A 14,123-nucleotide genomic window follows, 5' to 3' on the forward strand; every position below is an offset into this window, starting at 1 on the left:
TTTTTTTTGTGTGATATTATTCTCTTTGATTAATTTTACTATTTCATATAAACATGGATTTTACTCTAATTTACAGGGATCTTCATAGTAACTACTTGTATGGCCCCATACCTAAAAGCTTGGGTAATCTAAGATCCTTGACGTATCTGTAAGTCTTTCTCATTTTATATATACATAATAGTGAGAGTCATGTGCATTTCCACGAGTTCCAAAATTAGTATTATTTAAAATTATGATTGATTTAAGAAATTATTTTAAAAATTCAATTCAAATAGATAGTTTAGATTTATTACGTGTTGTGTTGTTTAATGTAATGCAAGGGCTTCCCGTAATTTGAAAAAATAAAAATAAAAAGTAACTATTATGGGATCACTTAGATAGTTGTTCTTGTCGTCCCTTCTGAATTTTTTTTTTTCCTAAATGTCCCTTCTGATTATAATAATAGAAAAGATAATGTAATACAAGGGCTAATGTAATACAAGGGCTTTTTTGTCAACAACTCAACTCATACAAGGATAGAATTGTCTTTACAACAAAATGTGCAATTCAAAATAATAATGAAAAGGTACGTTTTGTAATTTTAAAATATTAATTATGCGGAGATGTCAAGCTCCATCAAATTTAGCCCTTTTTCCACAAGGGTAGTTTTATAATTAATAAGGGTAATTTGATAAATTAGGAATGCCATCCATCAATAACATGTGTACAAGTGATTGATGAATCCTGGATTTCTGTGAGCTTTGTTAGAAAAAAACAAAAAATCGGCATTTAGTTATTATGTTAATGGACCCAAAACGTGTGGGGGCACGAAATTCATATTCCAATTTTTTATAAGGTAAAAGATGGTGTGAAAGCATGGTTTAAAAAAAATTATAAATCAAGAGATATAGTCATTATAAATCTCCCATCCCATTTTCTAGGATGACTAGTCTGATATTTTAAAATTCTCGACAAAATTTATGAAAACTAGGCTGAGTCAATTGATTTTCTATCTAATACCATTGGAAACTATAATTATCTGTTTTTTTTTTTTTTCACATTTTATCTATAAAGAAATTGTACCTCATTCATAAATGAGAGGTATGATCATCTTTTAAAATTGATTTATCATGACTATATCAACAAAAGATTATGTATAAAATTTAAATATGAGTTTAATAGTTAAATAGAAATGACTAATAATAATGCTTGTAAGGTTGAATCACATTCCAATCCCAATGGAACGTCTTATATTGAGCTTAACATTTTTCACTCTCATAAGTGACCAGATATGGACTAACGATTAACAATGTCATGTCTTTTGCTTTGACAATGACCTCTCTAATTACAAGCTCAACGATTTGATACCTTACACCTTAGGAGATCTTTCATAGCTAGGGTGGAAATCTTAACATGACCCATGAATATACAGTTGGTAATGGATTGGATAATACCCATCTACCCGACTCATCATAGACTTGGATTCAAATCCTGCCAGCACCAAGTTACTGAACTCATTAAAAATAGGCTTATTGATCCCAAGAAAATAAAACAAGGGTTGAGTTTAGATTTAAGTTTTTGACTTATAGAGTACAATACTCTTTGATTATATATATATATATATAATTGATTATTTGTACAGTAGAAGACAGCTTGGTTAGAAATCCGATGTATTTTAAACCCTATAGGAAAGGGTTTTTACATACTTGATCCTGATTTTTTAATTTATATTTCATATAATCATGATTTTACCCTGATTTACAGGGATCTTTCCTATAACTTCTTGTCTCAGACTATACCTGACAGTTTGGGTAGCCTAAGCAACTTGACATATATGTAAGTCCTTCTCAGCTTAAATACACTAGTGGGGGCACATCTGTTTGCAAATACGTTACACAAATTTGTATTATTGAAGATTAATATTGTCTTTATAATTAATTTAAATACTTATTTTAGAAATTTCAAAGAAATAGTCTAACTGTGTTGTTTAATGTAATGCAAAAACTTTTGAGATTTGAAAATTATATGGGTTTTACATAAACCATACTCACTCTTTCTTGTTACAATAGGGATAATGATATAATGTAATACAATTATATATGTATATATATATATATATATATATATATATATATATATATATATATGAGACGGATCATGTGACGTATAAAAATATATGTAAAAACAATGTAATAAAAATAATTTTTCAAAATATGGGTTAGAAGCTTCGAATTGAGCTGATTTTTTGTGAGGATGGTCTCTATGATGAGAAGATCACCTTATAAAAAAAAAAATCAGTCCAATCTAAAACTTCTAACCCCATCAAAAGTAATTTAAAATGCGGACTGTCAATTTTTTACCAATAATTTGTAAATCATTTTTTATGGATTTAAAATTTTCAGATTGAGCTGATTTTTTGTGAGGATGATCATAAATATCATTCTCACAAAAAAATCAACTAAATTCGAAACTTCTAATCCATATTTTGAAAAATCATTGTTTTTTACATATGTCCCATGATCTGCCCCCTATATATATATATATATATATATATATAGGGGTGGTTCAATGAAAAAAAATTGTGAGGAAATATATGATAATAATTTTTTTGTAAGTCACTTTTGGTGTGGTTAGAAGTTTCGAAATAGGCTGGTTTTTGATGAGTTGATATTCCTCACCAAAAATCAGCCCATTCCAAAATTTCTAACCCTAATTTACAAGTTGAAGAATCGTGGACTATCAATTATTTTGTAAACCATTTTTTATGGGGTTGGAAACTTTGGAATGAACTGATTTTTGGTGATGATGATCTCTATGGTGAGGAGATCATCCTCATAAAAAATCAGCCTATTCTAAAGTTTCTAACCCATATAAGACAAAAGTCATTGTCATAAATTTTGTCACAATTATTGTCCCATGAACTATACCCTATATATATATATGGTGGTATTCGGAAATCTTAAAGAGAGTCAAATATTTTTTCAATGTATAGGTTAGAAGTTTCGGAATGAGCTGATTTTTTGTGAGGATGATCTATTCACCATAGAGATCATCCCCTCCCCCCCCCCCCCCCCCTCCGAAAAAAAAAAATTCATCCCATTTCGAAACTTCTATCCCCTATTTTGAAAAATGCTTGGTATAATGTTTGGCTCTTTTTAGGGCCTTTGAACGCTTCTCATATTATATATATAAATTGAGTTAAATGATTTATCTCGTTCGAGACAAGATGACTCATCTAAGACAACTCACTCTCATCTATGAACAAAACAAGACGTCAAACCAAGATTTGAAACCATTGTTTGGAAACAATGGAATGAAGGGTATAGTCATTTGTTAACCATTCCATTCTAATTGAAATTTATTATAAAATCTTTGGTATTTTATCACCGAATTCATTGATTATAAAAGTGTAGAATTAATTGTAAAAGCATGTTTTGAGAATTAAAAGGAACAGTGTACCGAAACTAGAATTTGAATGTACGTTGCCCACGATTTTTTTTGGAAAAATCCTTAATTTAAAGAGGATTATTATGTTGTAAGTAAAAGTTGGTGCGGCAATACAATTTCTTTAAATGAAACCCCTCTCTTTTCCCGCCACAGGGATTTGAGATACAACTACCTTGAAGGTTCCATACCACCAACATTTGGGAAATTGACGCGTCTCCAAACACTGTAAGTAGCGTCTCCTTCCAACGCTAATCTGCGCCATTTGCAAATATTTTCCTAATTGCGCCTACTCGGCAAATATTTGGTTTCATTTGCAGGAGCCTCTCTGTAAATCGGTTAAACGAATCAATCCCAGATGAATTGGGAGACATCTCCTCTCTCACATATTTGTAACCATCTGTTCAACACTTGAAAAAACGTCTCATTAATTCTCTAATTTTGTTTCAAACTCACAAATTGTCATTTTTTTTTAAACCCTAAGTAATGTTTTGGAGAACCAACTTGGAGGAAATCTTCCATCAGCACTCGGAAACCTAAAGAATCTTACAACACTGTAAGAAAGATTTTTTTTCTTCTTCAAAATTCTAGTAATTTTAATTGATTGGTTTTATTTTATATGATTTTTCTTATATACGAGATTGTAGGTATCTTTCGGATAACAATTTTATTGGAGAATTGCCGCCGAGTTTCAGAAATCTTATAAGTCTGGAAACCTTGTAAGTCTTTGATCTTTTGCTTCTAGAATGTAGTTAGCTTGCCAAGATAATTTGATTCAGTTGTTGAATTGAGCTTGATTTGATAATTGCAGTGCTGCAAATGGAAACAATTTGAGTGGTTTGATACCTACTTTCATTGAGAATTGGACACAACTTAGATATCTGTAAGCTTCTATTTTGACATAATTTGGACCTTTTTAGTTTTAAAATCAAGGATGATTTACCAAAATTGTGAAATTCCCGTTCTAATGAACTATTTACTTTAATTCCAAAAATGGTTAACTGCCATTTATGATCAACATTTTATTTGGTTGTCAGTGCTCGATGCACTTCGTAAATCAACAATCCATCCAAAATGGGTTGTTTTGGTAAGGATGTTTTATGGCATCATATAAAAGTTTTGGTTAAATTATGTAACCAGATACGATTTTGATTTTGAAATATTTACGTAGACGGAAAAATTTTACCTTCTAGGTAACAAAAAATTAAAAAAATAAAAATTGTAGTGAATTTACCTTTATGCCCCTTCCTCTTTTAAAAAAAATTTGCATAACTGGTATTTTAAAATCAAATGGGTATAAAGGTACATTCACCACAAATTTTTGCGTAGATGGTAAAATTTTTCTTAGTATGTAAATATCTCAAAAACCTATATAGTTAGGTAACTTGACCAAAAGTTTTATCTGTTTCTGTAATATGTATTTTCACCTCAAGGTAAAATAGCTTAGAGTTGTGTTAATATTGCGTGCCATTTTGGAAATCCCACATTCTCATTGGTCCACATGTATTGAAAAACATACCAACGTGATTTTATATTGGTATTTTAGTTATTTCAGAATTCCTTTCAATTCACGTGGACCAATGAGAATTTGGGGTCTCCAAAAATGAATTCGTTAAATGCTGGTCTTGTAGAATATTATACAAGTGAAAATGCTTTAGAAAGGATGATTAGATTGTGTGTTACACTTTACCCGTCCCAGGTCATTCACTGGAAATCATTTTGAAGGGCCTTTGCCGTCAGAAATTTCTAAATTGAAACAACTGCGAAAACTGTAAGTGCTGTTGTGTTTCATGCTGTGATTTTTGCATGGCATAGAAACTCCTTTTTCATTATTATATCACTAATCGATTTTGAAATGTACCAGGTTCGTTAGTGACTTAAGCGGCAACAAGAATTTCTCTTTGCCACAATTGACAGGATTATCAAACTTGACATTACTGTGAGAGTTCCAACTCATCATGCAATAATTCTATTTATCACAGGCATTCCAATAAATAAATAAAAATATTTATAATGGGCATGGGTCTAAATCATCCACAAAAATTTCTTATTGGATACATTCCAATTTATCAAATATCTTTTCTCCCAGTAATGATGTGTGCTCTGTTTATATAAGTCTAGTATAGACCAATTTATGGTTTATCTTACCTTGCATACTTTTTTGAACTAAATATATATTTGATAACACATCTCTTTGCATATCAAAGCAATATTACAATTTGATGGGGATTAATGTGTCCAACACGTAATGTTGGTGTTTGATAGTGACTCAGGTTATGTATGTTCAAGCTTTAGAAGCATCACAATTTCATTAATGCACTTACCAATTCTCTCACTCGCCAACTGTTGCTGCAGAATATTGAGGAATTGCTCAGTAACTGGTGCAATCCCTGAAGAAATTGGCACAACATCATTATACTATCTGTAAGTCCTCTCCAATAAAATACTCATTTTTATGCTTTCTTATGTGAATTTTCTGTTCCTTAATTCAATCTCTTAGCTGTTAGGGTATTTTGATACTTCAGATTCATTGGCACCACTCTAGATGACAGATTTAATCTATATATGATCAGTAAAAAGATTGCTCTTTTGGAAATTGGGAACTTAATCGTCTTCTGACACTAATATGTCCTCAAGTATCTTTCTATAAGACATTGATTTTACATTTTACAAGATTACTGATTGGTGTAGATCAGTTCAGTTACCTTGTTAAGATTTAGTTATTGAAAGTCCATAGCTATAATAAGATCATGAAGATTGTCACAAGGAATTGGAGGGCCAATATCCTTAGTTTCTCTCAGGATCTTTTTTTTAAAGGTCTGTTGAATGATGTTTTCTGAATTTTGGAGTATTGCATGTGAGTGCCTTTTTTATTTTTTTTTGAAAATGTGTTTACTATGGATAAATGTTGTTCATGGATAGTCTCATCAGGAGCCAAAAGGGTCCCACCTCCACAATGCAACTTGTGGCACCTTGGGATATGATTGTATCTCATTCTCATCTCACTGACAGACATGGAACCAGTCGATGAATTCCAACTAGACTCCCATCCCACTCCTCATGAAACTTCTAGGGATAGTCTGAAAAATGAACCTTTATCCTGAGTATCATCTGAGACTCCCTGACCAGAGTGACAATGGTGTGCTTCCCCAGAGAGGCCTACTCTGATGACGAAGGGACCTCTTTGCCAACAATTGCCATGGTTAATCTCACGCATTGGGAACACGAACAGGGCACAAAACTTGAGGATGTGAGACAACCTGTCAGTAAGTTATGATTCCTACAGGTTGAAATTAATTAAAACGAGGGAGGCCAACACACTAAAATGAGGTAGTATTAAATGCAAAGGAAGATTGGACTCCCTTGTGAACTCCGTTAATCTATTGAATTGTAGATTGACTTGATTTTCAAAGTGAAATCACTGGTACACCAGAGGAGATTGAACTTCAGAGGATCGAGGATTTGGGAACCTAACTAGGGACTGCTTGATTGGTGGGAGTTGTTTTTCAAGGGAATAAGAAATCCTTAGGACAATTATGTGACCTTTTATAATGGGTTTTTACTGGATGCTTGGTATCTTCTCTTGCAGTGACTTGAGCTTTAACGATTTGACAGGAGAAATCCCAAAAAGTCTTGAGAATGTAAATTTCTTGTAAGTGGCTATGGGAAAAGTTCACGTAATTGTAAATAATCATGACTTGTCATATGTTGAGTCAGTTAAAACTGATGAAAGAGGAGTGTTTTCTGTTCAGGTACCTCACAAGAAATAATTTAAGTGGACGAATTCCTGAGTGGGTCTCACGTTCAGATGCAAACTATCTGTAAGTAATTTTTTTTTTTTTATATTTTAATTTCTCTCTAGCTTTGTGGATAGCCTTCTCATTATATGTTATTTAGGAGTGTTTGTAGCATTTTGATAAGGTTGACAAGTTGGATTTACCATAGATTGCCTCTAGTTAATGCATGATATCCACTGATTAGTTTGGAGTTTTTATTATTAAAATTTATTTATTTTTAGTAGATTGCAGTTTTTATTTCCTTTGACAAGTAACTATTATATATTCATTGTTAATGAGTACAAGAGTTAGGGAAGAAAGTTCCTATATATAATGAGTATCTATGTACACTTGTTGTTCCAAGAAAATCTGCTACTCTGTTGTCCTCACTTTGAGAAGCTCTTTCTCGTGCTGGCTCAAAATAAATTGCGACCAAGGAGATGTATGCATTTCACTCTAATCACACGAACTCACTGATATACCTATTTTTACAAATGTACTGTTGAATGCCAATGGATCTACACCATTAAGTATCACTTTATGGCATGGTCTAACATTTAAAAGCTTGATTAGTGGTGAAATGACATACTTAGTCTTATAGAGTTGATTATTCCAAGATGTGTTTTTCTATTTCCTAGTTTAATCTATTTGACTTATTGTATCCTTTGCTATTTATCTTTCTTGGCATCATTACCAACTTGATGTGAAGAATGTATTTTTTCATGGTGACTTGCATGAGAAAATTTTGTATTGACCAATCTCCAGTGATTACATGCTACGTGGCAATAGTTGCTGGGTTTCTCCATTCCTTCTCTTCAATAGCTGATTTTTAAAAATTCAACTTGTATAAATTTGTTTCACTTCTCTTCCACATCAACTCTGGCGTGTTGTTGATTGCACTTGTTTTTTGTGCTATTATTATATCTTAATATGCAATTTCTGCATAGAAGGAATACTATAGTTTATGGTGATTTTGTAAAGTTTCCCTTTTACAGGTGATACTTTTATAAAGAAATATTCCTATTTTCTTCTTCATTATTTTATTAAGTTGTTATCTTGCAGGGATTTTTCATACAATAATTTCACAACTGAACCTTCACAGCCAACTAACAAGACATGCATGTGAGAAAAATGCATCAAGCATATTCTTTTGTGCTTTGTAATTTCTATTTTATTATGAATTTTTCATATATGAATTCTCCTTTATATTCTTCAGGAACTCCTTTGCACGCTGCGGTCACAATGAATCTTTTAGGTAAGCTCTAAGTCTTTTTTGTTGTATTTTTTATGTTTCATTTTGATTAGTTGAAAAGGGTTCTTACTCATTTTGAAGATATATAAGTTCAATGCGTTTAATAAATGTACTTCTCTTTGTAGATCTCCATTGCAAATCATGAATGAGCAGTGTCCTGGTAAAATGTCAAAGTGTAAGTTTATTGTTCTAGAATCCATGCCTCAGATTATTTTTACATTCAGCCAAGTTTTCTGTTAAAAATGACATTGCCAAAGCAAAATTGCTGTCACACAGTATTGTTTGGAAGCACAATGCTGTTTGCATTACATTAATTGTGTAGTCCTAACTGAATCTCCTTTCTTATGAAGGCCTATTTGAAACTGACATAGGTACAAGATCTACACGCTTCCTAGGTTTATAGCCATGTACTACTTCAAATGGACTCATGCCTGTGGTCATATTCTTGGAGCTATTATATGCAAACTCATCTATGGACAGTAATGATTCACATGATCTAACATGCTCTCCTATTAGACACCTCAATAAATTTCCTAGTGATATTGACAATCTCAGTTTGACCATCCATCCGTGGGTGATATACAGATGAAAATTGGAGCCTAGTGCCCATCATGAGCCACAGTGTCTTCCAAAAATAACTCATGAATCAAACAACCCGGTCAGACACTATGGTCCTTGGCAACCCATGTAAATGAACTACTTCCTCAATGAAAATCTTTGCTATGTTAGATGCATTGAAGCCTTAGAACAAGCAATGAAGTGAACCATTTTCGAGAAACGATCCACTACCACAAATATGTAATCGTGCTTCTAAATAGTATTTGGGAGGCCGAGCACAAAATCCATGTTGATGTCTTGCCACGTGGAACATAGCACTGGCGAAGGGGTATACAAACCCATATTTTGCTTCTTTTGTTTTTCCAGCTGACATGTCCTACATTGCCCTATAATCTTAGCTACAGCTCGCTTGAGACATGGTCAATAGACACGATCCTCAATGAGGGCCATAGTCTTGTCTTGGCCAGAATGATCGGCTGGAGTTCTCAAAAGAGAAATTATCTTTGGATTAAGAGTGACAAGATGTTTTGGAGAGTCAATGCAGAAAAATTGGTAGTGGAATCTGAGGTTCAAAAGGCCATTTAATGAAAAATAGATCTCACTAGAAAACCTAGCCAGGGACCAAAAATGAGTAAAAACTTTATATGAAATTTATTGACTGACATAGGAAATACATTCTTGAGAGAATGGGTGATTACTACAATGTTTTCATTACCGTGACTAGGGCCTCCCAAGTTAAAACATAATTGTCCAATCTTCAACTAAGCCAACTAAAATAAGGCTAATAAACTTGAGTGAGTTTGTAGGCTCCAAATTCGAATGAATGTACCTTCCAAATGACATCTAAAATCTAATTGTTTCCAAATAACATCAACACTCTAAACAATCCCCAGCGTTCATCAGCCAAGCTAGGGAATATTTTGGGCTTGTTTTCTTTAAGGGTTCATTGTTCGTTCATAATAATAATAATAATAAAAGTATTTAATCACAAATAAGCCAGTGACAAGCATGTTTCTTGCAGATTCTTCCTTGTATATCAATTGTGGTGGAGAGGGTGCAACCATCGAAGGGAAGTACTATGATCAAGATAATAGCACGTTACCTTTCTACATAAGTGACAATAAAAATTGGGCTTACAGTATTTCAGGAGACTTCATTTCAAAATCTTCCAGTCCACAGGACTACATAAGGAACACATCATGCAGAGATGTTTTGCCTGATGTATCTTTATATACAACTGCACGCTGTTCTCCTCTCTCACTCTATTACCATGGCCTTTGTTTACATAATGGCAATTACACAGTGAAACTTCACTTTGCTGAAATAGTATTCACAGGTCACGATGACTATAGCATGCTGGGGACCCGTGTATTTGATGTATATATTCAGGTAATAGGATCTCCTTATAATTGAAAAACGGCACAATACCCTTGTTCTGGTGCCTTTATCGTAAAAAGTTCTCATTGCAGGGTATCAGAGTACTGACAGATTTCAATATCAAAGAAGAAGCAAAGGGGGCAAAAGTATTGATTAAGAATTTCAACGCTACTGTCACAGACCGTCATCTAGAGATCCACTTCTATTGGGCTGGCAAAGGGTCCATATTCATTCCACCTTATATTTATGGACCTCTTATATCAGCTATTTCTATAACTTCTGGTAGAAGATAGTCTCTCTCTGACATTTTTTTATTGTCTGTTACGTAAATATTTGATCTCTTACTTTCCCTTTTCCTTTCATTCAGAAACTAAACATGGCACAAAGTTATCTCCTGCAATTATAGCTGCAATCGCAATATCTGCAATTGTCATACCTCTTGTGATTTTGGCTATCATTTGGAAAATGGGCTGGCTGAGACGTAAACAATTACCCAAATATGGTGGGAACTTTTTGCACTTACTGATATGGCTACCCACTCAGATTCCTACTATGCACTTACTGATATGGCTACCCACTCACATTCCCACTATGCACTTAATGATAATTTTTGTTTATTTAACATATTTCCCTTGAAACAGAACTCCAGGGTCCACAGCTCATAAATAAATCTATTACCTTTCAACAACTAGCAGATGCTACTCAAAATTTCAGCCATGCCAAGGAGATTGGCAAAGGAGGTTCAGCGACAGTATACAAGGCATTCTTTCTTTTATGGAAGCTTACATCTTTTTAGCCTTTTTTTTTCTTTTCATTTGTTTCATATATTAGCCAAATGCATTGTTTCCCATGAATGCAGGCCGAATTGAAAGATGGGCTCGTACTGGCAGTGAAGAAACTTTATCAAAAGTCAATGCAAGGAACTCGTGAATTTATGAGTGAAGTAACTTTCCTTACTTCCTTGAAACACGACAATCTTGTTCAACTTTGGGGCTGGTGTTTAGGAGATGACCAACTCTTGCTAATTTACGAGTACATGGAAAACAATTCCCTCGCCCATGCTTTATTTGGTAATCTATAACAACCTCTCATGGATTGTTTAGGTGCCCCATGTTTTTCCCCCATAACGCGTGATGAGTGGAGACTTGGTGATCAACAGGTACAGGATCCAACTTGGTATGTAACTGGCAAACAAGGTATAAGATTTGCCATGGAATAGCAAAGGGCTTAGCTTACCTCCATGGAGAATCACAACAGAAGATTGTTCATAGGGATATCAAGGCCAGCAATGTTTTGCTTGACAGAAACCTCAATGCAAAGATATCTGATTTCGGATTGGCTAGGGCATATGACGTGGAAAACACACAAATGACCAAAATTGGCGGAACACAGTAAGTAAACAAATCCTCTTTTTACCACATCAATTTTACATTCGAGCATATCACTTTCATTGTGAAAATTTAGTCTTACTAGCACTTCCCAATTTGAATGCAAGAGTTTTGATTCAGGAATACATCTAATATGGTTTGGTTGTTTCTAGGTTATTAGATATTTCCCCAATCTATTTTATATTGTAATTTTTGTTTCCTCTTGTAGTGGATACATGGCACCTGAGTATGCAATGCGGGGCATATTAACAGAAAAAATAGATGTTTACAGCTTTGGAGTCGTCACCCTAGAAATTGTTAGCGGGAAGAGTAATGCAGTTGAGCATCCGAATGAGGAGACGGAATTCCTTTTGGATAAGGTATTATATTATTAGCAACAAATTATGTTACCATGCTTCAGGATTTGTTAAGTTAATGCAAATGAGTTTCACTACCCCTCTACCTAATATATATATTTTCTTATCATGGGTATCCTCACCCTTCGGGTGAGATTAATCCCATGGCCACGCGCACCGCCCCTTAGGAAAGTCCTACATGCAATTGCTTGAGTCAAGGGTCAACCGGACCCTGGAGGGTGGCCCCAAGGAATTCATTACTTCGTGGGGTTTCGAACACTTGGCCTACCCTTTTTGAGGAGCTTATCAAGGCTTGGCTTGCCACTTGGCCAACCCCTCGGGGTTACTCTGCCTAATATGAAAACAGCACATCTCACTATATTATTGTAGATATATGAACCACTAATCGGATTATGTTATGGTGTGAGACTACAGGCCTACGTTTTGCGCAAGGAGGGGAAGCTTTTGGATTTGGTCGATGGAGCTGTTGTAGATGGACCGGGCTATTCAGAGGATCAAGCAAGCATGATGTTGGAATTAGCAATGATGTGCACCGATCAGTCCCCTACGCTCAGACCTACAATGTCTGAAGTGGTGACCATTCTTGAAGGCAAAAAAACTATAGCGGAGGTTTCTGCCGCTAAACAATCCTCCTCAACCAATCCCCATGATAATCCTTCTCTCTCTACTGGAAAGCCCAGCACTTCCAAGGGTGGAGTTGTTGCATAGAGTGGGATGGAACTTAAGCTCTTCCCTACTGATTTGGTTATATATGCACTTGGTGAATCAGCTAGTTGTGCTTGTATTTGTTTTGTGTGTTGATATCTGTTTGTTGTATCTGGTATTGGTAACGTAAGAATATATGGTACCTAAGCGGTCATTTGTTAAATTGAATAAATAAGTATTGAAAGACTATAATTGTTGAAATTGTATAAGCGTTGAATGTCAGTGTTTAGAATGTTGTCTGTTTACCTGTTTGAATAGTGTTGAACTGATTCAAATTAAATATTGTAACCACAAAATATTGTTGGTTAGTTACTGCTAAAAGCTGATAAAATGACTATATTACCCTTTTCAATCACAATATACTTTATTTGATTATTTTAACTGCTAATTCAATCACACACAATGTAAAGAACATAATTATAAAAGATAATATGTTTTGATATTCTAAATTATGTACATAATTCATTGTACCCAAATTTTAAATTACAAGATCATAACTTTCTCATCCAATTTTAAATCTATTCATACAACACGCACGATCTTCTCTCTCGTAGTAGCAATTGGAGCATTCCACTATCTTATTTCAAAGATGAAAGAATTTAATTTTGGGTGAATAATTTTCGATGGAAATGAATGATGGGTAATTATAAAAGCACCCCGCGAATTAATAAGGGCAACCCAATTATTTTTGTCTTATATAGGTTAAAATATTTGGAATGAGCCAATTTTTGGTGTGGATGATCTAGTATCATGGGAGTTGCTCCTTTCTTCCATTTTATTTTGAAATCCTTCTTTAATGAGTCTATATCCTCTTATTATTTTTGCTTTGCTTCCCTACCACCTTTTTTTTTTTTTCAGTTAGCATCTAGAACGGTGTTATGTTCCTATTGCCCGCTTAGACTAAACACATTGGCTGCGTGCCATATAGAAAACGACTTCGTTAGGTGACCAATGTGTTTTAAACTCTAACCCAAACGTGCCATAGATAAAGTTCCTATTCAATAGTAATGGGATACCTTACCCAATCCCAATTATTATTATTATTATTATTATTATTATTTTAAGATTATATGTTACATTCTAAAGACCCACCATGCATCAATGAAGATGCCTTTAGGCCAACTTTCCAACACAGCCCTACTCAGAATGGTCATGAATAGGTCTCTTGATTCTGTAACCATTTCGTGTTAGTTGGTAGATCAAGAAATCTCAAGTTCCACAATACTTTTCTTGCATGAGTTTTGCACCCCAAATGCACAATCGGTGTTTTTTGGTAGAAGCCAATGGG

At 34.0% G+C, this 14,123-nt stretch overlaps 2 protein-coding genes across 3 annotated transcripts in view; both read left to right on the top strand.

The window, feature by feature from the left end:
• LOC147392076 (putative LRR receptor-like serine/threonine-protein kinase At1g53430) overlaps positions 1-14,123 on the top strand; it is a 126,278-nt gene that overhangs the window by 26,107 nt on the left and 86,048 nt on the right. The gene's annotated exons all lie outside the window — the stretch shown is intronic.
• LOC147392078 (putative LRR receptor-like serine/threonine-protein kinase At1g53440) lies at positions 83-13,080 on the top strand. The gene is made up of 23 exons (XM_086460082.1): positions 83-148; positions 1,744-1,815; positions 3,580-3,651; positions 3,744-3,815; positions 3,908-3,979; positions 4,071-4,142; positions 4,235-4,306; positions 5,123-5,194; positions 5,288-5,362; positions 5,779-5,847; positions 7,013-7,075; positions 7,176-7,244; positions 8,262-8,321; positions 8,416-8,454; positions 8,577-8,626; positions 10,031-10,398; positions 10,479-10,668; positions 10,754-10,888; positions 11,028-11,146; positions 11,246-11,456; positions 11,546-11,777; positions 11,983-12,133; positions 12,545-13,080. Coding segments are annotated over exons 2-23 (2,559 nt in total). The 5' UTR covers positions 83-148; positions 1,744-1,813; the 3' UTR covers positions 12,839-13,080.

The sequence above is a fragment of the Akebia trifoliata genome, chromosome 11 (assembly GCF_017979445.1).
Source record: "Akebia trifoliata isolate Shusen 1 chromosome 11, ASM1797944v1, whole genome shotgun sequence".
NCBI classification, from domain to species: Eukaryota; Viridiplantae; Streptophyta; class Magnoliopsida; order Ranunculales; family Lardizabalaceae; genus Akebia; species Akebia trifoliata.